The 27,531-nt window shown below is 41.6% G+C and overlaps 1 protein-coding gene across 3 annotated transcripts in view; it reads left to right on the forward strand.

Moving 5' to 3' along the window:
- HRAS (HRas proto-oncogene, GTPase) overlaps nt 1-27,531 on the forward strand; it is a 43,248-nt gene that overhangs the window by 1,495 nt on the left and 14,222 nt on the right. The window contains exons 2-3 of one of the 3 annotated variants that reach the window (XM_035122422.2): nt 12,148-12,272; nt 25,913-26,067. In XM_035122422.2, the coding sequence (XP_034978313.1) occupies nt 25,957-26,067 (111 nt within the window). In that variant the 5' untranslated portion in view covers nt 12,148-12,272; nt 25,913-25,956. Of the gene's footprint in view, nt 1-37; nt 267-12,147; nt 12,273-25,912; nt 26,068-27,531 lie in introns of those variants that run through there. The other 2 variants (XM_035122440.2, XM_035122414.2) reach the window with 2 other exon arrangements.

Raw genomic sequence — 27,531 nt, forward strand, 5'->3', positions numbered from 1 at the left:
ACCGTGGTCTCTGCTTTCTGTAAACACTTCCTGCCAGCCAAGCAAAGGGGGATATGGGAGGGGCGTTGCATCTTCCAGAAAAAAAACAAAACCCGAAGCCTGCTCTGACTCTTCCTTTGCCTGCTTGTTTCCTCCTTCCAGAGTCTTTCGCTCTATGACTTGCTTATTTATTTATTTTGCCAGGACACTGAGTACCTCTGTGTTTGTTCTCGCTTACTCTTCTGGCATCCATCTGCAATTTAGGGAGTGGTCGGAGATGATATGAAGTAAGTTTGTTCACAGCCACAGATCTAGGTGGCTGCTGTTCTTTTGGCAAGTGCATAGAATAGCAGTGCCCCTGATTCCCTTGTTTTCCTAGTTTTGAAAGGCTTTAGGGGAGGAGGGTCAGGGAGGCAGCAGCAGTAGGTTTTTTTTTGCATAGAACGATGAGTGCTTTATATTCTTGCCCCTTTGGGACCTCTATTCCTTCCCTTTGAACCTGTGTTGCTTTCTAGCCTGTAGTAGCCTGCTGGTATGACTGTGCACTGATTGAGGAGGGGTTAACATGGCTTCCTTCCTTGCTAGTTTATGCCACTCCCAGTGCTGCAAGCTGTCACTTGAGAATAGTTGCTGGGGGACTCTGGCTCTCCGAGTTAATGGTGGGCAAAATCCCAGGTGCCTGATGGCCCAGGATGTTAGAAATTCCGTGCTGTGTGCCTAGAAATGTGACCCCCCTCCCATTCCCCAATCACAAAAGAAGGGGGAGAAAGCCCTGTGCTAAACACTGGCAGCCAGATTTTGAAATTGGCCACTGCCAAATCATTTTAAGAATGTTTCTGTCCTTGCTTTGGCTAAACAGTAATGTCAGCCTGTACTGAGCTATGGTCAGAATGAGTTTATTCCCTCTAGAAGCAGGGTGGGAGAGGTTCACATCCTGTTGTTAAAGACCAAAGTAATTCCAGGACAGTGAGATCTGGCCACTGACTAAGTGTGTAGTAGCTCCCTGTGGGAGCTACTCAGAACCCACCTGTGAACTCCACCCATGGAAGCGGAAGGCATTGCTCCCTTGTGTCTTGTTGTTCTGTCTGAACACTTGACTTAATATCATTCCCATCAGTCAGGTGACCCTGTTGTTGGGGGCCTACTAATATTGGGGATCAACAATTATTTATCATACTAAATTAGAACAGTTCTACACTAATGGCTCAAAAGCATGTGTGTCTTATTGCAGCTTCTTGTTGAAGGTGGACTGATGTTTCACCCCTGTGCACTCTTCTTGGACCAAGTGGGACTTTTGAGAAAAATCTAGTCCTAGTACAGTACTAGTGTTAATTTGGGTGGGTGGGGGAGTCCTCTGTTGAAAATAACTGATTCATGGGAAAATGGTTGAAAATAAACAGTTCAAATCATGGCTTTCTGCTTGGTGACTGAAATAATTTAAATCACTGGCAAATCAGTAATTCCTCCTGATGTTGTCAAGTGGTGCTGGTGACAAATTGCTCAGCATCACGAAGTTAGAACTTTGCCTAGGCATAGTGGCTTATTTTAAAAGAGAGAAGCTGTCTCTCAAATCTGTCTGAAAACCACGTCCTCTGCCCTCAAAAATTTACCGTGGCCTATCTCTTATTTCTAGATGGCGAATAATAGCTATAGTTTCTCAGATGTGAACCAACACCTTTCTATTCATGCAGAGGAAATGCTTGACTTTATCTGGATGTTGTTGTATGATGGTCCTGGTATGATCAAGCTGGTTTTCTCTCTGAGCCCTGGCTCAAATTAAGTCTTGCCCAGGCAGTGAAAGTTCTACCTTTGATAAGCAGGACTGAAAAATACAAATGGAACAAGACTTTTTAATGCGGGGGTGGAGTGGTAGGTGGGGTTGGAGCTGAGTTGAGTTGGGGAAAGCATTTTATTCTAATAACTTTGTGCATTGACACTACTTTGAGGACTGCTTCCCAGGTATATATTTTTTAAATGTGGAAAATATGGGGGTGTACACTTGTGGTGTAATAGGGAAGGAAATGAATATGTCACTCTTTCTTTGCTGGCATCTAAAATATTTTTACTCAAAGCTTGGAAAATGCAAGTTTCTTCACCAAAGTGGACATGATACCTCATGCATGCACAAGCATAAACAGTGGTTAAGTGGGAGTGTGTGAATATATAGAGAGTTCATGACAAGATACAAAATCTTTAATAAAGAGGAACATTTATGGAAGGCTCAATCCATGTAACTTTCAAACAACTCTTCACTTAATGATAATTTTGTGTTGAAATATAATGCAATATTTTATTATTATACAGGTTTGTCATATAGGATTATTATTAAAGAACAAAGGGATTGGGGTTATTTACTCAGTATCGTTTCTTGGAATCACAGTCCAGGAGTCTCCTGAAATTTAATGAGGTCTTGTTATTTGCCTAGATACGTAGGGTTTCACTTCTTTTAGCCTGCACTACTGAATGCATTTACTAGGTAACAAGTCCCTAGGAACTCAGCTGGACTTCCTTCTGAGTAGATATGCTTAAGGATTGGACCATCTTTCTTTCAGTTGCTCATATTCTTTTCATCAGAGTTGTGGAGCTGCAATTATGAATCTGGGCAGCAATGGAAAGCGATAGAAATATTCTCCTTGACTCTTGGTTTATCTAATAAACTTGTTGGTAGCATTTCTGCTAAAAACAATTTCCCAAAGTGACATACCGTGTTTCTCCGAAAAGAAGACACCGTCTTATATTTATTTTTCCTCAAAAAAGAAAAAAAACCACTATGGCTTATTTTCAGGGGATGTCTTATTTTTTTCCTGCCGCGGCCAGCATTGCTGCTGTGCCTATCATTATGTCTTATTTCCGGGGTATGGCTTATATTCCTTGAATGCTTAAAAATCCTGCTACGGCTTATTTTATGGCTACGTCTTATTTTTGGAGAAACAGGGTAAAAATTCTTACATTTAGGTTCTTGTTTCCTGTATCTAAGACTGCACCTATTGTTAAATATGTTATTAAGAATGTAACTGACCTGTAGAAAAGATTCTATGAACTGAAAATAGAGGCACTATACTGTATGTATGTTTGTTATCCATGAAAATCTTTCAATAAAGACAATGTAAAAACAATGTTATTAAAGATATGTTAGTAAAATATGTTTGCATATAAGTAATGAATAAGCATCTGTTTTATATTCATACTTTATTGCAAGTTTTCAGTGAGGAAGTAAAGTGAAAGGAAAAAAAGGGAAACAAAAAATACTTAAAATTGTGATTACAATATGACCCATCATCAAATCCCTTATAGTTGGTATATAGCAGGGGTGGCCAACTCCCAAGAGACTGTGATCTACTTACAGAGTTAAAAATTTGCAGTGATCTACCCCCTTTTGGGGGGTTCAGGTCAAAGCTTTTTGGGGGAGGAGGAAGGCCAGTTTTTAAGGCATTCAGGTCAAAGTTGTTGTTGAGCTTTTTTTAGAGAGAAGGAAAGCACCATTTGGGGGGTGCAGGGCAAAAAATGAACTTTTTTTAGGGGAGCCAAAGTTGTTGAGCTTCTTTGGGGGGAGCCAGTGATCTACCATTGATCTACCACAGGTGTCCAGTGATCTACCGGTAGATCACGATCTACCTGTTGGACGTGCCTGGTATATAGTTTCGAGTATTATTATCATCAGTCAATTTTAAATACAGTGGTGCCTCGACTTACAAATTTAATCCGTTCCGAAGGCACCTTCCTAAGTCGAAAAACGCCATTGGAAAACACGATTTCCCATAGGAATAATAAGTCGAAAAATCCCTATCTAAATCCTCCGCGGTTTTTTCCGGATGTCAAGACATTCGTAAGCGTTCGGCCATTACCCCCATTCATAAGTCGAAAAATTCAGTTGTTGAGTCGTTTGTAAGTCGAGGTACCACTGTATTTTCCTAAAGTAGTGTTTATGCATCCTAGTACTTTACTCCAAGTCTCAGACATTTCATAAACATGTGCTTCAAAAAAGCATTTTCCTTATTACATCTCCAGCAGCATGTTGTCGTAGATCAGGCTTCCTCAAACTCAGCCCTCCAGAAGTTTTTGGCCTACAACTCCCATCATCCCTAGCTAGCAGGACCAGTGGTCAGGGATGATGGGAATTGTAGTCTCAAAACATCTGGAGGGCGGAGTTTGAGGAAGCCTGTCGTAGGTAGTCCCTTGCTATACAAATGTAGCGGACTTCAATCAATTCTAAATATAATTTTTTTTGCTGTATAAAATGTAATTTATAATCTAGTAACACATTTGTTACAGAAGCTAAAACATTGTCCCACTGCTTAGGTAAAATAGGGTTTGTTACATTTTGAGCAATGTTAATATAAATAGTTTTATGGATAGTCTCTTTGTTAAAAATATGGCTGCATGCAACTGTATACAGTACTGGGAGAGAACAAAGAACTTTAATTTCCAAAAAAAGAAAAGATGGAGGTATTTATAGTAAGCGTTGTTGACATGTAGTCATGTTTGCAACCCTACCTTGCTGCTTTCTTGTGCATTTTAAAACCTAGGGGTGTGCATATATATTTTTTTAGAACAGTGGCCTGAAGTGAACTTTCTAGTTGGCAATTAAACATCAGACATGGCTCTGAGCACTAGTTGTTAGGGGGCAAGCAACAGAGGAGGGCTGTTGGCTGTTTGCTAGCCATGTTTAGTCAGTTGTTGTTGCTGCAGTAATATTATCAGTAGCATTAGACAGCTTTGTTGTTGTTTAGTCGTGTAATTGTGTCCGACTCTTCGTGACCCCAGCTTTACATGCTGGTAAATTTTGAAAGCAGTGTCCTAGACTGGCACCATAAAGGTGTGGAAAAGATCACAATCTCTGACCAGTGATCTAGACATTTGATTTGGAAATTCATCCTCCCCCCCCCTTCATTCTTTGTTTCTGTTTGGTTCCTTTACTTTTTCCTCTTTTTCCGTCTAAATTTGAATTGCCCATAAATGGAATTTCAAAGTATTTTCTGTCTCTGGTTCCATAGCTTTGAGGGCCTTGTCAAAAGGTGGTGTGTGTGTATGTGTGGAATAAATAAACTCCTAGAAGAGCTTTATTAGAACACTACTTTCATTATTTGGGTGCAAGAACATCATTTGAATGTTTTAATTTTATATTACAGGTAGGTAGCCATGTTGATCTGATTCGAAACAAAATAAAAAAATTCCTTCAGTAGCACCTTAAAGACCAACTAAGTTTTTATTTTGGTATGAGCTTTCGTGTGCATGCACACTTCATCAGATACAGTATCTGATGAAGTGTGCATGCACACGAAAGCTCATACCAAAATAAAAACTTAGTTGGTCTTTAAGGTGCTACTGAAGGAATTTTTTAATTTAATTTTATATTGTTCACCTTTATGCATCTGTAAACCAGCAATAGGCAGCCCTATCACATAAGTTAAGGACAGTTTGAAAGTGCCTCCAATTTTCAAACTGCTTCATAGAAATCCAAACAAAGCCCACCTTCTGCCTTCCTTTACTTAGTTTCTCCTCAGACATAATATTCTCTCCATGGTTCTTAACTTCTTGTCCATTACTTTGCTTACTTAACCCTAATGCCACTGAATTGCATACTTATTTAGTAATAAATGGAGTACCACTATTACACCCTCCATACACAGGGTAAATTCCAGAGGTGTCCATCAAATTGTAATCCTCATGTGATTTATGCAGTAAGGAAATGTGGGAGATTACAGTAAAAAATAACTATGCATGACAGCTAGTTAGTGCATGGTTAAGATCATAGTGCAAGTCCTCTCAGGCTTGCCTAGATCAACCCCCTGTCCTTGGGAGGAAGGGATTGGCAAAGCCTTTGTCATGCCCCCTCACTCTGGAAGGAAGTAGGGCTGGGCAATATATCAATATATCTTCCAAAACCGGTTTGAAGTTCACATCGTGATGATTGTTTTATAACATTTGAGCTGGCAATACATTGCAAATCACAATGTGTGTAAGGGCTAGACAATATCTGGTTTTCAACATTGCGATAACTCACTAGCTAAACACTGGAATGTTATCACCACCTAAACATTGTAATGTCTGAAATAAGGACGGAAGGTGAACAGGACAATGTCCTGGCAACGGCTACTACTTAGAGGTCTATAACAGATAAATGGCAATGTTTCAATCTTCACACACTCAGTTTCATCAGCAGGTAAGCCAAAATGTATCCCAACAGGATTTTGGGTTTTGGGCTTGCCTCCCAAACGGTGGTATTCAGGACAATCCAAAGTACGGTGATGAGTCTCTCCAAAGGGAGAGACTCTCCTGGGAGCAAATAGAAGGACTGATGGATGATAAATCTCTGCCTTTGGAGAACTTTGATTCCTGGCCTCCTGCATAGCCTCCTGTTGTTACAAGAGATGGAAAGGGAATCCTCACTGCAAGAACAATGGTTGTAGGGTGTGTTTCTGGGGATGGAAGAAAACAGCCAGGTGGAAATGACTGACTTGATTAGCATAATGCATAGGAAATAAGTCATTTGCAGCCTGATGAGCAGTGGCCTGCCCCACCCCTTCTCTCATCTTTTGTTCCCTCAGATGAGGCCCTGACTATTTGTGGTTTTTAAACATGATTTTATCACCCTGAACAACGCTGTAAGGAAGAGCACTGCTATATTTGTTTTTGTTATTGCTTATGGTTATGTATACTGCATATACTTGTGTAAATACTTAAAAAAAGATTTCTAGTTTCTAATACATTTAGCATTTGCATTAAAATGCAAGTTGATGCAGCCATAGAATGGTATCTTTGGAATCTCTGCTATTGTGTATTCAGAGAGATGACATCATATGCTAGTTTTTACACAATAGAACTTTATATTTGAAAACTGAAGCAGTGTTGGGAAGCTACATGTATCTCGAATGTCTATTCCTTGTCATAGCCACATGTTCTTCCCTCCTCCCACCCCCAATCTTAGGTGCATGTATGATGTTGCCTTTTTGCAAATACAGGCTACTTCTATGCATGTCTATTTGGAAGTAAGCCACACAGTGTTTTTAGTGGGACTTACTTCCTGATAAGTGTGCATAGGATTTCGGGCAGTGCAGTTATAGCTTTGTAGGTGATAAAATATTCCATAGTTTCACATGTTCCCAACAAGAATTCTAGTGAATGAGATGGATGTTTGAGTGGTAAACAATGAAAGCTTTGGATGGCAGGGACACTGTTAACATGAAATGTATATTGTATATCCAATACTTATGTGCATGTAGGTTTTAAAACTGTGGTTAGATAAAAATTGGAGAAAAGTCAAGCATATTTAAATTTCACTTGGTTTAATACACTGATCCTTGTAAAATGGCATTTTGATAAACTTTCAGAGAATATTGAAAGTTGCAAACCTATTTTGTCTCCTTTATATGATCCAATAATATATAGAATACTATCCTGTTTTGTTACAGTATAGTCAACAGTGGTGGATAATTGTGTTTTTTTCAGTAAGAATATGTCATATTAAATTACAGGTTTGGGAGTCTATTCTCTCATATTCTGGTAACATCCATCTTCCTCACATTGTAATTTTTATTGCTCTTGTGTGCTTTCTCTCTTCTTTCCTTTAGTGTTTCTTGGAAACCTCTTTCCTTTATTTACTTCCTTTGCTTTTAAAAATCCTATATATTTAATAATTATATGGCATTTTCTCCAGGTACAACAGAGTCAGAGAAAGTTTACCTTGGTATGGGTATAAAATGGTGATGGACTGGGGTGGATTCATTTCATGCATGCTGTTCAGTTTGTTAGAGTTTTCCAAGTTAGTTGTGTGGAATACACCAGAACTTTGTTAACACGATTGTTTCCCAATTATTACTATTATTGGAGAATGCATTGGATGTTGATAAGAATCTTGTTAAATTTGCACTCCTGGTTTAAATAATGAATGGGGAAGCTATGACTCAATAGATGTTTCCTTCAGCCTGAGCTAGCAGGACCAGCGGCCGGGAACAATGGTAGTTGGAGTCCCACAATACATTGGGGGTGGAGTGATAGGAGAGATTCCTCATACCATGTCTGAAACAAGTCAACTTCATAACCCATTGTGTAAAGCTGGACTTGTTTTGAAACTGATGAAGTACCTAAGGGCTGGTCAGGATTAGTAAAGATGGAAGCTAGATGCTAGTGAAGTCCTTCTAGCCATATACAAAGAGAGGAGGAGGGGTGTATAATAAACCTGAGACTTTGCTTAGCCTCTTTCGAGTTCATGCACATGTGTGTGAACCAGTCCAGTGAGTGTCTACTTGGTGGCAACCATGGGTTCGCCAAGACATTACTTGAGAAGCAGTCTTCAATGTATAAAATCATATTAAAGAGGAAGGCATAACAACTGGGACCAGGGGACAAAAATCTAAGTATCACTGTAGTGAAGTATCAGCCCTTAAATTTTTGTTTTGCTTTTGCTAAACTCCAGGCATTTCTGTTATCTTCAATCTGTGAGCATCATTGGAACACATAAAAATTATTTTGTCTTGCGACATTTTCTCTCGGGCTGCATAAGTAAATATAGTTAACTAGGAACCAGGTCCTATTTACGGTAACTTGTTAGAACTTGATTCTATGTAAACATGTAGAGTGATATTTTACAACTCTAAAAAAGCACATTTTAACCCCTCTTGGTCTGTTTTCTGTTGCATCTGAACATTGTTATTGCGGAATAGAATTCAGAAGAGCAAGTAAATGTACATTCTACCCAATATAGGTTTCACACTTGCCGATTTGAGCATAAAAACTCTTATACGCCTTGTGTGAAAATGACCAAAGTGTCTATCGCTTTGTCTAGTCTCATATATTGTAAACTGAACAATTTATGCTCATGGAAATGATGTCTTTCTCTGGGTTGAGTTTGCTCCCATAAAGGCACGGTGGATGATAGATGGTTTTCTTAAGTCCTTTCTGCTGCTTAGTTGCAAAGCTTTTGAACTTTGCTTGTTGGGGATGGCAGTGGTAATTTATGCTGTTTGTTGGTGGGCTCTCAGTGTTTTAATAACATAGGCAAAAAAGTATTGACCCTCTTTTTCTTCTTGGCAAAGATCAGTAGTGATGAAAAAACAATAAACCCTTTCAAAATGAAGAACCTTTTGTTTCTGCTTTCTGTAAGGATGCCAAGGTGTTGTAGGGGGGGAATGTTACTAAATTAGAGGCAAGTAGCACATATCTTAACCCTAGTTACGTAGACTTTAAACAATATCTCCTCTTCTCCTTTCACCTGGGAGAAATGGTATGATTGATTCTACCATACTGTCAGTCTTGGCTTCAATCTACTTCAAGCATAAAATAAATGTTTCATCTGTGTGAGCGTTATGGCCATGTTGCGGTGTCGCTGTAAACAATACATTGGTGTAGTCACATTTTGCCTGTTTGGATATTTGCTGCTAGCAGTGTACTATATCAACCTGTGCTGTATTCATTATTAGCCTTAAAGGTTGGCGATGGGAAGGGTTTTTTGGGAACATTTTGCATTGAATCCAGATTGTTGGTACTGCTAGGATGTGTCATGTTCCGGTTCTCATTGTCTCCGAATTGCTTTGTTGTGCATTTACCCACACTACTACTCCAAGTTAGAACTTCGGTCACCTAACCAGGGCCTGGCACAGGAACTATCAGAATATTGTGATGTAATCCATTGCATGAACTCAGCCATTGCTTAAAAGCAGCTGGTCTGCCATCAAACCTGAGCAGAAACAGCTGTCTGGCCTCTGCAAGTTGACCCAAATACATAACATCTCTGAGGGACTTCGATTACTTTGTGGACTTGGTGCTGTTGGAGGATTGCACAATGGATATTGGAGTTGGGGAATGTGAAGAAATTCTCTCTCTGTGTATAAATGTCTAGAAATGTGTGTGTTTGCAGTGTTCTGCGACAGTTCGAGGCTTTGTACTGTTACGATGTTGCAAGCCTGTGTAGCAATAGATCTTGGTAACAAGTTCTGACAGAGAAGAGTGAGAATACCGCTTTGAGATTTTCTTAGGCGGAGCTTGGAACAGGTAAATTCACTTGGATTGGCCTGGATGAGAGCAAGACTCCAGTTGGCTGGAGGTTGCAGTCATTTGTCAAGGAAAGGCAGTCAGGTTTAGTTAGTTGGGATTTTGACAGTTAAGATGGATGGAGAAAGGGAGTTGATGAGCACAGTGTGAGGGATAAGACCACAGAATAGCTGAGGGGGGAAACTCTGGCATGTATACCCGAGCACAATTCAAAGTGTTGGTGCTGACCTTTAAAGCCCTAAATGGCCTCAGTTCAGTATACCTGAAGGAGTGTCTCCACCTCCATCATTCTGCCCGGACACTGAGGTCCAGTACCGAGGGCCTTCTGGCGGTTCCCTCATTGCAAGAAGCCAAGTTGCAGGGAACTAGGCAGAGGGCCTTCTCGGTAGTGGCACCCGCCCTGTGGAACGCCCTCCCATCTGATGTCAAAGAGAACAATGACTACCAGACTTTTAGAAGACATCTGAAGTTAGCCCTGAGTGTTTAGGGAGGCTTTTAATGTTTAATAGATTATTGTGTTTTATTTTTCTGTTCGAAGCCACCCAGAGTGGCTGAGGAAACCCAGCCAGATGGGTGGGGTATAAATAATAAATTATTATTATTAGTTGTCCAGAGAAGATCAAGGAAGAGAGCCAGTGGCTGAGAGGCTGCCCTGGGCAAAGACCTTAAGAGTGGAAGTTTTTTTTTAAAAAAAAAACAACAAACCTGGTGGTTTGGAAGCTCTCAAGCATCAGCAAAGGAGGCCTTATTTACTCCAGAGCACAAACTTTGGGAGAGGCTCTATGTGTGATTCTTTTTAATCAATGTGACTCTTCTTTCAAGTGAACTATCACTTTAGACAGAGTGACGATGCAAGAGAAAGATATGGAAGAGTGCGTTTGCTAATGATTTGTCAGTTCTTTGCTCTTTGGACAAAATGATTTTTTACAATCGCTTCAAAGATTTATCATTTAAGCAAATGATTAATAGGCTTGAATACAACTAGTTAGGGTACTTCAGTGTTGTTCCTGTGGGAATACAGACATTCTGCATTGCAGGTATGCCAATCAGCTATTCCCATATTCATGAGGTCCAGTGCCGAGGGCCTTCTGGCAGTTCCCTCTCCGCAAGAAGTGAGGTTGCAGGGAACCAGGCAGAAGGCCTTCTCGGTAGTGGCACCTGCCCTCTGGAATGCCCTCCCATCAGATGTCAAAGAAATAAACAACTACCTGACTTTTAGAAAGCATATGAAGGCAGCCTGTTTAGGGAAATTTTTAATGTTTGATGTATTTATCGTGTTTTTAATATTCTATTGGGAGCTGCCCAGAGTGGCTGGGGAAACCCAGCTAGATGGGCAGGTTATAAATGATAAATTATTATTATTATTATTATTATTATTAGACATTCACATAAATGAATGGCAATTGCAGTTGCTATGTATGGATGAGCAGTCTTTTTTGTTAGTCATGTGCCCTCAAATTTGCCTTTGGTATCTTGGAACTGATCTCACTGTGCATGAAACTACTGCTAGGCATCTTTGCTGGAATCTTAAGTTCATGTCAGTAGTACTGCAACCATGCATACACTACAGAACAAGCCCAGATTCACCTATTAGGAGTTTTGAGTGTAAGCAAACATAGGACTGGATTGTAAAAATACAGAGTTCAGTCCTTCCACATAGAAGTACGTTGAAAATCCTGCAGAAAATTCACATTTTGGGGGCTGGGCAAGTAATTGGAATATGTTACTAGCAGGTAGCTGTTGAATCTGGATAATCCTGCCATTCCTCTTCTTCAACCCCCACGGTTGGCTAATAGTCTGTAGGATGAGAACAGCAATCCCTGAAGCTTTTGTGAAGCATGACTAATCACAGACTTCAGCACATACAGAGCACACCCAGGCCAACAGCCAACATCTTTCCACAGCATAATCCTGCCCCCATAGCTTTGCATGTCTTTTAGTACATTTGAGCACTCATAAAATTTCTACTTGCTGTGCTATGTTTGTGAGAAACTGGCAAGCTGCTTTCTAGAAAGGGCTGTTATTCATTTGTATGAAGGTTTGTTAATTGAATGCAAAGACCTGAAGGTGAGAAGAGTTTTGATGCCCACTTTTTGCTCAATGTCTAGTTAAAAGACTTAAAGGGTGGATATACACTTAAAACCCCCAGTACTTAATCATAATTGTACTCTCTTATAGTGTGTGAATTTTGGATTGTCTGGAATATCACCATTTGGACGTCAAGCCCCAAACCAAAAGTCCTGTTGGGATGCATTTTGGCTTGCCTGCTGCTGAAAGTACCCATTAAGCTTGCTGATCAGAAGGTCGGTGGTTCGAATCCCTGTGACGGGGTGAGCTCCCGTTGCTTGGTCCCAGCTCCTGCCAACCTAGCAGTTCGAAAGCACATCAAAATGCAAGTAGATAAATAGGAACCGCTATAGCGGGAAGGTAAACGGCGTTTCCATGTGCTGCTCTGGTTCGCCAGAAGCGGCTTTGTCATGTTGGCCACATGACCTGGAAGCTATACGCTGGCTCCCTTGGCCAATAATGCGAGATGAGCGCGCAACCCCAGAGTCGGTCACGACTGGACCTAATGGTCAGGGGTCCCTTTACCTTTACCTTTAGACCCTTAGCTGGTGATATATTGTGATATTGAAAACCAGTTATCGCCCAGCCCTAGTTTTAACTTCTGCCTTGGTGAAGAGCTTCTTGGGGGTGGGTAACATTTAAAAATTATTCAGTAAATAGAGTTGTTGAAGAAGATCTCATTTCTTAATCAAGACTTTGGTCCTGCGCTACCATAATTATCAGAAAGGTATTTGTCATAAGTGTTGTAGGAGAGTCTCTTGCTTAAATGCTGTCATTGAGCACAGATGGTGATAATTCGTTGGGAGAGGAAATAAATGATACTGAAATTTTGGATCATGAGGCGAGTCGTTGCTTAGCAAATGTGTTGTTCCCAATAAAACACTTTGTGAAGTACAACTGTACTGAAGGACGGCTAATATCATACTCTGCTTTGCCATATGACTTTGATACCAAGTTTGGGTACTTAAGATCTGAATAGTCCAAACACTTTCAACTCAGTGCCTGAAATTGTAGAAGCCTGACATTCGAAATATCCCAGATGCACAATTCTCCTGCCATTCAATAAAGATGGAACTTAGAAGGTTATCTATAATCGAACATATAATACCTTTCAGGGGTCATAGAGCTCTGCTAGGAAGGAGAAACAGGAAAAGAAACCTGGGGAATCACATTGAACCAACACTTCTTTTTGGTTATGCTGAAAAGAGCACCAGCATCTTATTGTTTTATAGATTACTGTGTTCTATTTTTCTGTTGGAAGCCGCCCAGAGTGGCTGGGGAGACCCAGCCAGATGGGCGGGGTACAAATAATAAATTATTATTATTATTATTATTATTATTAAGGGGTGGTATTAAATTCTGACACTAAAATCTCTGATCCCAAATTTCCACACCTAACAGACAGTGTGTCGTTATAATGCTCTCACTTCTTTCCAGCAGAGATTGGCAGTGTTATGTCTGCTCTTGGCCACATTGCTAATACTCTAACCATCACGATTGTCTGGAAACACCTTGTTTTTCTAATCAGATTGTCATATTTTGCAAAAATGTCGAAGGCTGTAAACTTCAGGATTTAGAATGTAGGACAGCATCTCACCCAATATGGGGGATAACTTTAGAGAAAACAGAAACATAGGTTTTTAAACTGGGGTTGGGGAAGTGCTGTGCTCTAGAGTTCCAAATAGTATAGTGATGGTATGATGACTATATAGAGTCTGGTTGTGCAGAGGTTTTTTTGATCAGTAGAGAAGCAAGCAAGGAAGTGAAGTGAAGCGTCTTTACTCATGATGGCGTGCACATTAAATGTGCCCTGAGGCACACTTTGTCCTTTTGCCCGCCTGGAATGCTGTTGCATGTTAGCACATGCATATACACACACCTTTTTCATAAGGAGAGATCGTTTTTAAATCTCTTTTGTGGAAAGTAAATGATATGGGTTTTAATTATGTCATGATGCTACACTTTATTATCACGTGAAATGTTTAAGGATTATCAGTGCATGTCCTAAGGTTTATCTGCCAGTGTTTTGCAGCCCCTGCACTTCCTACAACTCCTCCTCTCCAAGGAGCATGGTTCTCTCTCTCCATCCCCATTCATTTTATCCTAATGCAACCCTATGAGGGTAGACATATGAGACGTGTCTCTTACCTGCATCCTTCATGCCTGAAGGATGAAGCAGAGAAAAGGAGGACTCAGAATGGACTTGCATCAGGAGCATGATAGAACTGGGATGCACTGGTGGCTCAGTTTGTGTGGGAAGTTCATGTTAACGCTCAAGAAGTGTTGATTCTTGTATACACATAAGTTTTGGAACTGTTTGCATTCTGCACAACTTCCTGTCCCTCCTCTCTGTCCTGAGTGTCCATATCCATACCTCTAGTACAAGAAGTGTCTTCTTGGTGTCCAGTTATGTTTTTCAGCAAAAGAAAGCATGCAAAGTATGCTTTCTTTTCTAAGAAGTGCTTAATATTGTTTTGCAAGAAACATTAAATTTAGATGGTTGCTCTAGGGAAAAAAGCATTTTGAAATTTAAAGATATTTTTCATAGGAGGGGTGAGATTCTTCCATCCCCCCAATAAAATATTTAAGCTCCCCCCCCCCAGTTGATGGGAATTGCTATTCAAATGGTATGCATACACTGCATGTGATCAATTATGCAGGGTTGGACTTACCTGCCCCCCCCCCAATATTTTATTCAGTTTGGTACCCCTGTTATTTTTCTAACTTTAGAAAAATCAGAGTTGCAAGCTGTCTCTTGTTCATTGGCTGATCTCAGTATTGAAGTTATCTCGTAATGCCCAGTTTGGGGGAGGGAGATAGAGCTAAAGAGAATGGCTCACAGATGAGTGAGCTCTTAAGGTCACTTTCCACTCAAATAAAGTGTGCTGGCTCATAGACTTGCTGTAGCTCTTTCTGAGATCCTGGATGCTCTGCTGTGTACGGGAAGGACAACTTAGGATGTAAACAAATGCAGTCAAGGAGTCTAGAGGCTGAATCTGAGATGGGGCCACAGTGGCTCCAGCCCTGCTGCACAGATGAAAACTTGCCTATGAATTTGAAGATCTAAGTACAGCCCTTAAGTTCAGCATATCAGATTCTGCTTAATTTATTGCCTTGTTGCCAGATTAGTTAACCCATGCCTCTGCTAATGCGGCATATAGGCAGACATTAGCTGGGTTGCAGTTTGGGAACATCTTTAGCGTATCCAGGTATTTCTCTTTCTGTGTGCTTACCCTGGAAGTTTGCGCTCCAGCTGGCAAGAAAAGAAAAAGTAACTATGGCTGAGAGATGAACCTCTTATACCATGGGTCCGCAAACTAAGGCCCGTGGCCCGGATCAGGCCCAATTGCCTTCTAAATCCAGCCCGCGGATGGTCCGGGAATCGCAGCGTGGATCACCAGCGCATGCGTTCATTCCCCTCCTCATACACAGCGGCGGCAGCGCCTCCCTCCCTCCCTCCTGGCTTCTCCCCACCCTGCCTAGAGGAGGAAGTGGGCTGGGCTTTGTTGGTGCTAGCCTCTCTCCGGAGCCCTTTCACGCGCCGCTCATCATCCCTCGTACATTTCCCCCCTTCAAAATATAGTCCAGCCCCCCACAGGGTCTGAGGGACAGTGGACCAGCCCCCTGCTGAAAAATTTGAGAACCCCTGCCTTATACCAAGCTTTGCTGTTCTCCAAAAATCTTTCACTAACCCAGGGCACTCATATTTGTGTGAGACTGAACATACACAGTCAATTTTCATAGGAAAACAAGGTGATAAATACATTTAATTCATTGGTGGTTCCTTCCCCAATGAATGCATATTATGTAGTAAAAGAAGTAGAACGCTTCCATTGATAGCATTGCATTTTCCTTATATATGTATAAAGAAACATAATTTCTCCAGATGTTTGTTGCCTCTGCATTTATCAGAATAGGCAAATGAGGAAGTATTACAGGATTTTTTCCCTTCATCGATATAGGCAGAACTGTAACTGTCAAATGAAACTATGTGAGGACGGGCTTCTTAGTTTAGTGGTTGCTCTTTTTAAGTTGCTCATAGTCACATACTCCTGAGGTTTCCTACAAGTGCAGATGGCTCTGGGTGCAACTTTATACTTTCTACTGCTGCAGATAGGAGATGTCATATCCACAGTTTCTGGGATGCTAGGTTCCTGGGGAGCCCATCAGAAAGATGGTGACAAAGTTGATGTACCCTGGATGAAAGAAGGATTGCATGTAAACATTTAGCTAACTGACTGATGAGACTGACCTAAAATGTCATGATTCAAGAAGTGTTCATGTAAGAATGGGGTGTGTGTGTTTCATGTCAGACAATGCCAACAGTTTTGTTCCTCTGTGGTTTATATTATCTCTTGCTTTTGAGGGGGACTCTGTCATTTCCAAAGGATTCAGACTAGCTTAGCTTGTCAACAGAGTGAATTGCCACCTAGATTTATATCTTACCCTGTACGGAAGGAAGGCAATATATATATACATAGACAAACCCCTTAATGCTCCCCAAAGTCTCATTCTGTAGTTGACAGATGTCAGTGCAAAGGAGTGGCTTTGCACCTGTGTGATTAGACCTGGCTGAAAGCCCATACTACCTTTCTTACTTTAATATTTTTTTCCACTGAGAAAGAAAACCCTAGATTGATTCTTGCAAAATTTTATTTATGTATTTAAATATCTATAGACTGTGCTTTCATTTAAAATATTGCAAGACAGTAATAAAAAGTAATTTTCTACAGCAATTTTTTATACCTTTCAGAATATATTTTTATGACTAAAATATTTCTTTTTTAAAAAAAATCACAATAACCTTTGAATAGCTTCCACTTTGGAAGAACACAACTTACTCCCTTCCCTGGAGAAGTTGCGTGTTAAGTCAAACAGGCTGTATACAGAATGGAACTAAAACTGCTGAAAATGAGACTGTATGCACACCATACATTTGAAGTACAATCTCTCCCCCCAATAAACTTGGAAATTATAATTTACCCCGAGAACTACAATTTTCAGCAAACGATAGTTCCCAGGATTATTTGGGGGAAATAATGTGCTTTAAATATATGGTGCACACACAGGCTTTGCTGAGAGAAAGGGTTAACTTGAATGTACGTTTCTCTTATTGAGCACTGGTCAGTTTTCAGTGGACAATGTAGCATTGCTTCATACTCTCTATCAGGCTTGAATTCTGTTCTCTAGCGCAAATCTAGAAGGTGGTGGTTTTGACCATCTCTGTTCCAGAAGTGAAGCCTGAAAGAGGCGAAATGAAAGGAGAATGGCCAACCGCATTAGACAGAGTATCTGAAAATGGGCTTCCTAGCAGATATTAGAGCAGGGGTAGCCAACATGTCCTTGGACTACTGTTCCCCTCATCCCTGACCGCTGATCATGTTAGTTGAGGCTGATGTTGTGATCCAACAACATCTGGAGGGCATCACATTGACTGTTGCTGTGCCAGAGGGAGTACATTAATATTTGTGCAGTAAAAGCCTTAGCAGCTCACTGGTTATTAAAACATTTATTACCTTGCATGATGTGAACGATTGTGGTGCAGCATATAGTGTTGAACTTGAAGGACTGCAGAGATGTAGGTTCAGTTCTAAGCCATGAAGTTCACAGGGTGACTTTTAGCAAGTGAGGTTGCTGTCTTGTGGACTAATCTGCCTTTCAGGGTTTTGAGGATAAAACAGAAAAATGCCATGTTTGCAGACCAGAGTTTCTTGAAGAAAAGGTAGGAACCAGTTCTGACTATTTAAATACAATGTGATTTAAGGCACATCAAGTTTCATTATTTCAGTGGGAGAGTTGAACATATGTTTAACTCTTGTTGATATCAGTGTAATTTTAAAGCTGCTTAACTTTGGCTGGGTGTGTTTTTGAAATTTACTTTGTTACTTCTGCAATCTGCCATGGGATGATGGGTCACAGAAGTGGAGGATGTTTTGAGGCAATTTGGCACAGCTGGCTTACTACATAATAAATGTACCTTTTGTTTCTCATTTTCCACATAGTCTGTCTTGCTTTCTTCAAGGATGAGCTGCAGTTGTGGAGATATCTTGTGGTAGTTCAAGCGCTTGGGAAATATTTTGTACATCAAGGCTGCTATTGCTACCTGAAATCTGGTTGCACGAGGGTCACAGGTGCCAGTTTTCTGCACACGCACACAGTATGACTAATAATGAGGAACAACTCTTTATAATCACCCACTCCTTTTCAGAGTTTTTCTTTTAAAAGAACACTTTTTCCTGTGCTTGAGCACATCTTTCAAAATTCTTTCGAAAAGGACCAGACTGCATTGAAGATCACTCCATGCAGAAGAGCTGGTCTGTCCCCACCCCCGCCATGGTCTGAAATCAGTTGGTTGCTGGCTTGTTGGCAACAATCATGAACATTTATGGTGATTATCTCTAGCTTAGGAGCCCAGCATGAAGTAGAAGAATCCTGCCTCAGTTTCTCCCATGCATCATGGAAAACACTGAGGGGGAGGAGTCTCCCATCCTGCTAGGTGGGAGAAACAGATTCTGTTCCTCCTCTAAGAGGAGGAAGGGGAGGGTTCAAAGGAAGGGGAGGGTTCAGCCTCACTTTTCACCACACTTTGATGGTACTTGGAAACCGTTCAATTTTTTTCATCACAACAGTGGTACCTCGGTTTAAGAACAGCCCTGTTTACGAACTACGGTATTCGGTTTATGAGCTCTGCAAAACCGGTGTCCCGGTTTGCGAATTTTACCTCGGTCTAAGAATGGAAGCCGAATGGTGGAAGGGCACCGGTGGCAGGAGGCCTCATCAGGGAAAGCGTGCCTCAGTTTAAGAACAGACTTCCAGAATGGATTCAGTTCGAGAACCGAGGTATCACTGTACTGAGTATATCTAAAGTATGGCATGAAATGGAAAACTGACCTCTTCTTCTCCCACATTCTTTGTGTTCTGTGGGCAGGAGTGGATCTCCGCCACTGGATAGCAGACTTTTGTAACTGAAAATAAACTTTAAGAAGTACTGATTATATGTTAGAATATTATCAGAATACTGTAGTGTTGTTTCCCCAGTCATATGGCTATTGGATGTTCCGTTGGATGTTCTGTTGGTTAGAGCTTCTGATTCTAAAAGCAAATGAGTTGCTTCCAGCTCGTGTATTTCTCCCACCACATGCCCCCCCCCTCGTTCCATAAACTCATCCCCTGTGTCCCCTACCCTTCCTTAAAAAAATGAATTAGTCAGAAAAGCGGTTTGCATGACCCACTAAGGAAAATAATAACACAATAAAATTCAACAGTAACAATTAATTGCACATGTAAGTCAAAATCCTATTTAAATTGTTTTGTTTAATTAATTCGACAGAAGTGATGAACTTGATCTAATGATATCAGCTTTTCAAAATCTGATAGTCATTCACACTTCCAGCAGCTTCTGTCCCCCCTTGCCTCTTAGTGCTCCCATGCGTAACACCGCTGCTCCCCAGGAAGCTGTACCCCCCACTTTGGGAACCCCTGCTGTACTACATATTTTTCTTGCTGCTCCTTAACTCTCGAGTTGTAGTGCCAGTCCTGTGTGCCTGCCTGCTTGTAAGGCTCACTTCTGTTCCCTTTGTGATTATTCTGATTGGAATAATTGGAGAGTGCTAGGCTTATCCTCAGCAGGGGCATTGTGTTACCTCCATTGCAGAGGGAAGCTTAGCACTATAGGGATGCTGTTGGTTCCAAGGAGACAGAAACAGGCTACTTCTTGTGCATATGTGGGGCCTTTTTGTGGAGAGATGGCTGTGTGTGTACAGCATGGATGAACATCAACAGAGAATTCAGGATCTTAAAACCTTCCTCTGTGTGCCACTAATTAGCCTATTAATGTGACCGTTTTCTTCTGCATAAAGGAGACGGTTATGGGAGTATAGGCACTGCTGTGCCAATTGCCTCTAATGCTGATCAGTACTTAATCTGCGTGAACTGTTGTTGCTGAATAAAATTAATTGTTGACTCACAGCAGAGTTAAAACCTAAGTTTGAAGTGGGTTTCAGGTTGAAACAAAACCTGGTTGCCACTGACGTAACACTCCACCCGCATAACCACTTCATTGTGGTTAAAATAATCGATGGGGGAATTGAGCCAGGAGCACATGGCAATCTTCCAATCTCCTAACCATGATTAGAACAAGTGATGTTACACCTGCACAAGAGACAGGTTCCCACATATTGAAATCAGAAGTTGTAACATCCTGGAAATAATAGAGAATTAGTGAACTGCAAAATGTTGTCATGTGGGGCTTTGGTGAAGGTTGTTTAGGAGGGGTTTTTTGTGTGTGCAGGAAGGGCTCACAACCTATTTATCTCTCAAAACATGCGAAGAATAGCCAGCTCATGTTCTTCTCTCCAACCCAAAACTAATTACACCACCCAGTGTTAAGATACTTACATGAACAACAGGCTACACTTGATAAAAAATGTGTTGTAATAGAGATGGGGAGAACCTTGCATATGTGTATATCATCTTATATTGGTGGGTGTGGGTGTGCATATGTTTGAAATAAAAACACCACTTGGAAGTTCTAATATAGGTCATTATTTTTAATTTTACAGCTGTGCATGATTTCACATTATCCCCCCCCCCAAAAAAAGAGGAAATGGCATGAGGCAGTCTAGAGCAGTGATAGGGGGCATTACCATGCTGTGGTGGAAAGATGAGGCCAATATGAATTTGCAAAAATATTTATGCTAGGGTTTAAGCTTACCTGAACCATGCTTATCAGTTCTGCAAGATCAACATCGGTGCATGAGAGGCTGCGGCTTACAAGTCCTTAGGAATCGTTTGCTACATACTTGGATGAAACTGTTCTGCAATGTTATTTCACATATCTAAATCCCCCCCCTTCCCATTCAGGGAAGCCTATCTTGCCTCCTTTCTCTATTGGACTCCCAATATGACAATGGCATTTCTATTCTGCAGGCCAGACGTGTATCTCTTCTATCCTGAGGTATGGTGTTATCGCTGTACAGTATTGCTCTTAGTTTTTCAGCTGGCTGCCTGTTTTTACCATTTCTTTGATTTTGCATGTATTTGTGTTTTAATCGTTTGCTTATTAAGTACTTTGGTTTCTTTCGACAAGTGGAGTATATATATATCGTAAATTGAAATAAAACATTGCCACCAGATGTTAGAAGATAGCTGTTCAGAGGTGGTGTGGTAGCTGAGGGTGTGAAATCCACAAATCAGCTCTTTCAAGAGGCTGCCCTGGCCTGCCTATTGCAGTCAACACTTGCCTTGTGGGAATGGATACAAGCCTGCCTTACGGAGCTGTTGTAACGATTTTGGAGCTAGTGTGTATGAAGCTTTTGGAAAATTTAAAGTGCAATGTAAAAGTTGAGTATCATAACAGGAGTCAGTTCAGATACCGAGGTGAAGCTACTTAAGTGTTAGGCCCCTGGATGAAAGCAGGCACATGAGTCAGCAGTGTGATGCAGCAGCTAAAAAAGCCAATGCAATTTCTGGGCTGCATCAATAGGATTATAGCATCTAGATCTAGGGAAGTAATAGTACCACTGTATTCTGCTCTGGTCAGACCTCACTTGGAGTACTGTGTCCAGTTCTGGGCACCACAGTTCAAGAAGGATACTGACAAGCTGGAACGTGTCCAGAGGAGGGCAACCAAAATGGTCAAAGGCCTGGAAACGATGCCTTATGAGGAACGGCTTAAGGAGCTGGGTATGTTTAGCCTGGAGAAGAGAAGGTTAAGGGGTGATATGATAGCTATGCTCAAATATATAAAAGGATGTCATATAGAGGAGGGAGAAAGGTTGTTTTCTGCTGCTCCAGAGAAGCGGACACGGAGCAATGGATTCAAACTACAAGAAAGAAGATTCCACCTAAACATTAGGAAGAACTTCCTGACAGTAAGAGCTGTTCGACAATGGAATTTGCTACCAAGGAGTGTGGTGGAGTCTCCTCCTTTGGAGGTCTTTAAGCAGAGGCTTGACAGGCATATGTCAAGAATGCTTTGATGGTATTTCCTGCTTGGCAGGGGGTTGGACTGGATGGCCCTTGTGGTCTCTTCCAACTCTATGATTCTATGATTCTATTTGCTTTTAAACAATTTTCTGTCCCTTCGGCAAAAAAGCTTTTGTTAGCGACTGTCAAGAGGTGTGATCCTCTACTCCGTTTAAGATTTGATGGCTCACTTGCTGATTTGCATTCTCAGTCCATTAGATCTATGCACAGCAGTAGGAGGCAAAGCAGTTAAAGAAGCCTGACCTTGTCCTATAACAATGAACCTGTGTGCAGAGGTAGCATCCCAGAGAAAAGGGCCCTGAACAAGAAACAAGCTTGTGTTTTTCTAGGTAGCAACTTTTGCAGTGGAAACATTCCAGTAGGCCTTGGAAGTTTTCCTGAAGCTGAGATGGCAAGGGAACCTCTTCTGTTATATCTATCTAAAAGACTTGGTGAAAAATTAAGCTAAGATTAACAACAACAACAAAAACAATCTAGGATCAAAGTACACAACGGAAAGTCTGTGGGATCTTGATGCCTGTGCTTCTAGGCCAGGGGCCACCTGCGCCGGTCATTTATTTTTGCTGAGCCTGAACAAAGATGAAAACAGGACCAGCTCCTCCCCGTGAGCAGTTCCAACCAGTGAGAGGAAATGGAAGCATCCGTGCAACAGGCACACACAGCTTCAGAGCATTAGCATTTGACCCTTTTTGTTGGCTTCTGGCAGGCAGAAGCTAGGGGGGGGGATGATGGGCTGCTTTTCTCTTTTCAATACTAAGGGTTTTAGGGGTTCCCCCCTCCATCTGCTTAGACATGACTGTTCTTTTTCCCCTAGAAATATTGTGAAGAAGCTAAAGGTTGGGGGTGGAATCCTCCAGATACCTAATGGCAGAGCAAATTTGAAAAGCACTTTCTGCTTCTCCCTCCCCCAGGTACACAGCAGAGGTTGCGAATAGCCATGCCTAGTTCATTTTTGTTTGACTGTCAGCTTCTTCCAGCTGGCATGGGGGGCTCCTCATTACAGTGTCTCTCATTCTGAAATTGGGGAGTATCCCATGGAGAATTAATTAGTCCTGTGTTGCTCACTCTTCTGTGAGAATTGAGCTGAGGCTGAGGAGAGTAGGCAGAAGGAGCAGGGATGTGGCCCCTCTGAAGCCTTGCATCAGGGATGTGGAGGTTAGGAAGCAGACGGGCATAGGAAACTGCCTTATGCTGAGTGAGACCTTTGGTCCATCTAACTCAGTGTTGTTTACACTGAGCGGCAACTGCTCCAGAAGTTCTGACTAGGGTCTCCCTCATCCTTGCCTGAAGATGCCAGGGATTGAGACTAGGACCTTCCATATACACAGAAGATGCTGTGCCACTGAGGTGTTGCCCTTTCCCAAATGGGCCATGAACAGATGCTGTTGGACTACAGCTCCTGTCAACCTCAGCCAACATGACTAGTGGCCAGGGATGATGGGAGTTGTAGCCTCCCAGGTATTGCTGCAGCTTGTAAGTTTCCCATCTCTGCTTTAAGCTAACCAGAGAAGCACTGTTTCATCCCCATGACATTTGGAGTTTCTGGTAGGAAATATGAGGGGCTTTTCTCTTTGGAACCCTGGAGAATTTTCATACAAAGCTGTGTTCTGGAAGAGGGGTGCCGCCTAATGTGAGCAAGTCCCCTGCTTTTTTTGACTGGACCTCTTAATTGTTTCTCCTTCTCTGTTACGTCTGTAGTTTCAGTAAGTTAAATTGATATTTGTACTGTTCCTACATTTTTGTTATCAAGTTACATGAGCCGCCCTGAGGGCACTCTGGGGCCATATGGCGGGGGTATCAGTATAATAAATGATAAAGGAGAAATGGGATAAAAGGCACTTTGCTGCTGTTTTTCAGTTCTGCTACTGAGTGCCTGTGTCTGATCTTAATGCCATTAATGGAAACTTGCCATCAAAAGGCATAACGCAGAGTATCAAGAGAAAAATTAAATTGTTTTCTTCTGCCCATGGAAAATGTATGCAATTCCCATAGCGTTAAGTGCAAATAGAAAGACAATTCCTCTCAAAAATATGACATGAAAAAGGGCTGGAGGAAATGGAAGCTGTTACGAATAAGGACCAGTTCACAGAACATATTTTGTCTACACGTGAGCAGTCAGAATCATCTCCAGCCACATGCTTGCAATGGACAAACGTAATGTGTGATCATACAGCTGGCACCAAGTCCCTTAATTACGGCAGCACTTATTTCAGCCACTGTGGTTGTAGGAATTGCTGCTAATTCTCTCCATGATTTACCGCCCTTTTACATTACATTTGCATGAATGGTTGGGGAGGGTTGTTGCTGTTATTGATGTTAATTTTTTGTATCTTTATTTTAGATCTTATGAGGAAATCGTTCACCTTGGTTCTGTATCTTTTGATATTTTGTTTATTGTTTGTGACCACTTTTGTTATGCTGTAATGACTCCCCCCCCCCCGTTGTAAGCCTCCTTGAGTGTGGTTTGACCTATGGAAAGGCAGTATACAAATAAAATTATGTCTGTATGCATACAAGAAGTGATCAGGACTTGTAGCAGCAGCAGCAGCAGCATCAAAAAAGTATTTTATGAATCTCCTTCCTTGTTAGTCTCTAGACCAGGGGTAGGCAGCCTAAGGCCCGTGGGCCGGATGTGGCCCAATCACCACCTCAATCCGGCCCACGGACGGTCTGGGAATCAGTGTGTTTTTACATGAGTAGAATGTGTCCTTTTATTTAAAATGCATCTCTGGGTTATTTGTGGTTCCTGCCTGGTGTTTTTACATGAGTAGAATGTGTGCTTTTATTTAAGTTATTTGTGGGGCATAAGAATACGTTCATTTCCCCCCAAAAAATATAGTCCGGCCCACCGCATGGCCTGAGGGACAGTGGACCAGCTCACGGCTGGAAAAGGTTGCTGACCCCTGCTCTAGACAATTTAAATAAAAAATAGCTTTAAAAACAATACAAAAACTGATAACTGAAGATAGGTATGTGTGTTCTGTATTGTTTTTAAACCTAAGGCAGCCATGTTGAAAGCCCTGCTCCAAGTAACTATAGAGCAGGCTTCTAAAAAATTAGAATCTTCAAGGAGAAACTCTCCTGCAGAACGCAGTGACCTCCTGAGAATACAAGGGGTAAGATGGTCTCAAATAACCAGGTAATATGTAAGTAATGTGAATGGCCTCAAAACCTCTATCAAATTGCCCAGCAATGAGTTAATTTTCAACATTGATAATCATTCTTCAATGTTGAGAGCGAGAACTTCATCATAATGCATGAAAGAGCAAAGCAGGCATTCTGTATCACTAGTAGTGGCCCATTTTTGTGTGTGTGCAAAGTGTTTATCTCATTTTGTCTTTTTTGCATTGGCCAGGTGAAGGGCTAAGTTAGTCAAGACAGGGAGGGGTGGGGTTTGAAGCCTGTCCAAACTGCACTCTTCAATCATCTGCACTGTTCTGGCAGTGTATTTTAGAGCAAACTACTAAGCATTGATTTAACTGGGCCTGAATAATGGATATCCATTTCTTGCTTCGTGCACATGCTTCGCTTTGGCTGCTCATTGTTTACATAATTCCTCAAAAGGGCTCTAATAAGAGGGCTTTAATCCCCTTCAGGGCTTCTGGGTGGGTGTTGAGGGCTGTCCACATTCCTGCAATGGCAGCAGTCTGCAACTAGCTGGGTCTTGTATCAGTAGAAGAACCTGAATAGACTGCTGACCTTGACTTCCAGGTGCCTTTGCTGTAGCTGCTTTTGCTTTGCTCCAGAGGCTCTTGCGTCATCATGCTGTGATGCTGTTAACTGTGCCATGGTGTCAAGTAGCATTAATGGCAAATAGTTGTGTTAAGGGTGGGGGTGAGGAGTTCATCCAATATTCATGTGGTTTATATACAATTCTCTTCTCTTTCAGGCCGCTGTGTTTTGAGGGAACCCTGAACCGGGGTTGACCAGAAGATGACCGAGTACAAGCTGGTGGTAGTTGGGGCAGGAGGCGTAGGGAAAAGTGCTTTGACCATTCAGCTTATTCAGAACCATTTTGTTGATGAATATGATCCAACGATAGAGGTAAGCAACCTGCTCGTGTTCAAAACGAACTTGTAGACATTTATTTTTAATCTCTCCCCCCCTCCCCTTTTCAGCCTTGGTTGTCTTTGCATCCAGCACGGGCTCCTACAAAAGCGGTCAAATACAAAGCTTAACCCAACTTCAGAAGCAATTTATAAAAGAAAAGCAAAAGCTCTCCTTCCCTTGCACAGTGGCAGACCCACAATGGAATAATAAGCACAGTAGGAGAGATGCTGTGGAGGAGACACAAAGTCAATTTGAAATCAATCCTACTTGAAAGAGAATGGCTGGTAAAAAAATATTCATAAGCCACCATGAGCTCTACCACTTTTTGAGCTAGTAGTGACTTTAATTATTGCCATGCTTTCTCCTTATGGATAAGGTACTAGCCAGAGAGTTTGTAAACCTGAGTCACCTCTGGTGCATGTTTTGTATGTTAATCTACACATTCAATAAATTCACAAGACAATCATTCTGAAACATTACAACTCCAGGTTGCCAGTGGGAGATTGCAAGGGTATTTTAATGGTCTCCATGGGAAAAATCTCTGCATGTGAGAAATCAGGGAGGGGTGTGTGTGTGTGTGTGTTTGCAGTGGCAGGTATTGTGATTATCCCTTTCACCTGCAGCCATTGATCTTGGCATGCTGTTCATAAAACACATATGGTTGGTTGTCTGACCAAACCCAATGAGTGCTCATCCTGGAAAAAAGTGACAAGTGGGGTTCTGCCTCAGGGGTCACGTTCAATGTCTTTATAAATGACTTGGGTGAAGTTATAATTGAGAGGATGCTCATTAAATTTGCAGATGATGCCAAACTGGGAGAGGTAGCCAATGCCACAGAAGACAGAATTGGGATTCAAGATTTCCTAAACAGATTAGAGAAGCTATACTGATGGCTTCAAGTTATAAGAAAGGAGATTCCAACTAAACATTAGGAAGAACTTTCTGATGGCAAGAGCTATTCGACAATGGAACAGGCTCCCTTGGAAGATAATGACCTATCCTTCCTTGGAGGTTTTTAAGCAGAGGTTAGATGGCCATCTGTCATGGATGCCTTAGTTGAGATTACTGCATTGCAGGGGATTGGACTCAGGTTCCTTTCTCATTCTACGAATCTATGAGATACACACCCACACCCACTTAGGTGGAATCTTAAATAAATACATTTTTATACGCCCACCCACTCACACTTCCAAACCCTACACACACACATGTACATGTGTATGCCATATATGTGTGTGCACACCTGCATATAGCCTTTGGGCTTCCTTCAGCAATCTCACGTGGTGTCTGTCCCTCATTTTCCTTGCAAAGAGAGAAGTTGAAAGATTGCTTTTGCATCACTCTGCTACAGAATGTTTCCCTCCATAGCCTTCAGGGTCTAAAGTGTTATATAACCCAGAAGTTCTTTCTCCTCCTCCCCCTCCACTCACCATAGGTTGTCTGGGGAAGAACCATTGG

This window comes from Zootoca vivipara, chromosome 1 (assembly GCF_963506605.1).
Source record: "Zootoca vivipara chromosome 1, rZooViv1.1, whole genome shotgun sequence".
NCBI lineage: Eukaryota > Metazoa > Chordata > Lepidosauria > Squamata > Lacertidae > Zootoca > Zootoca vivipara.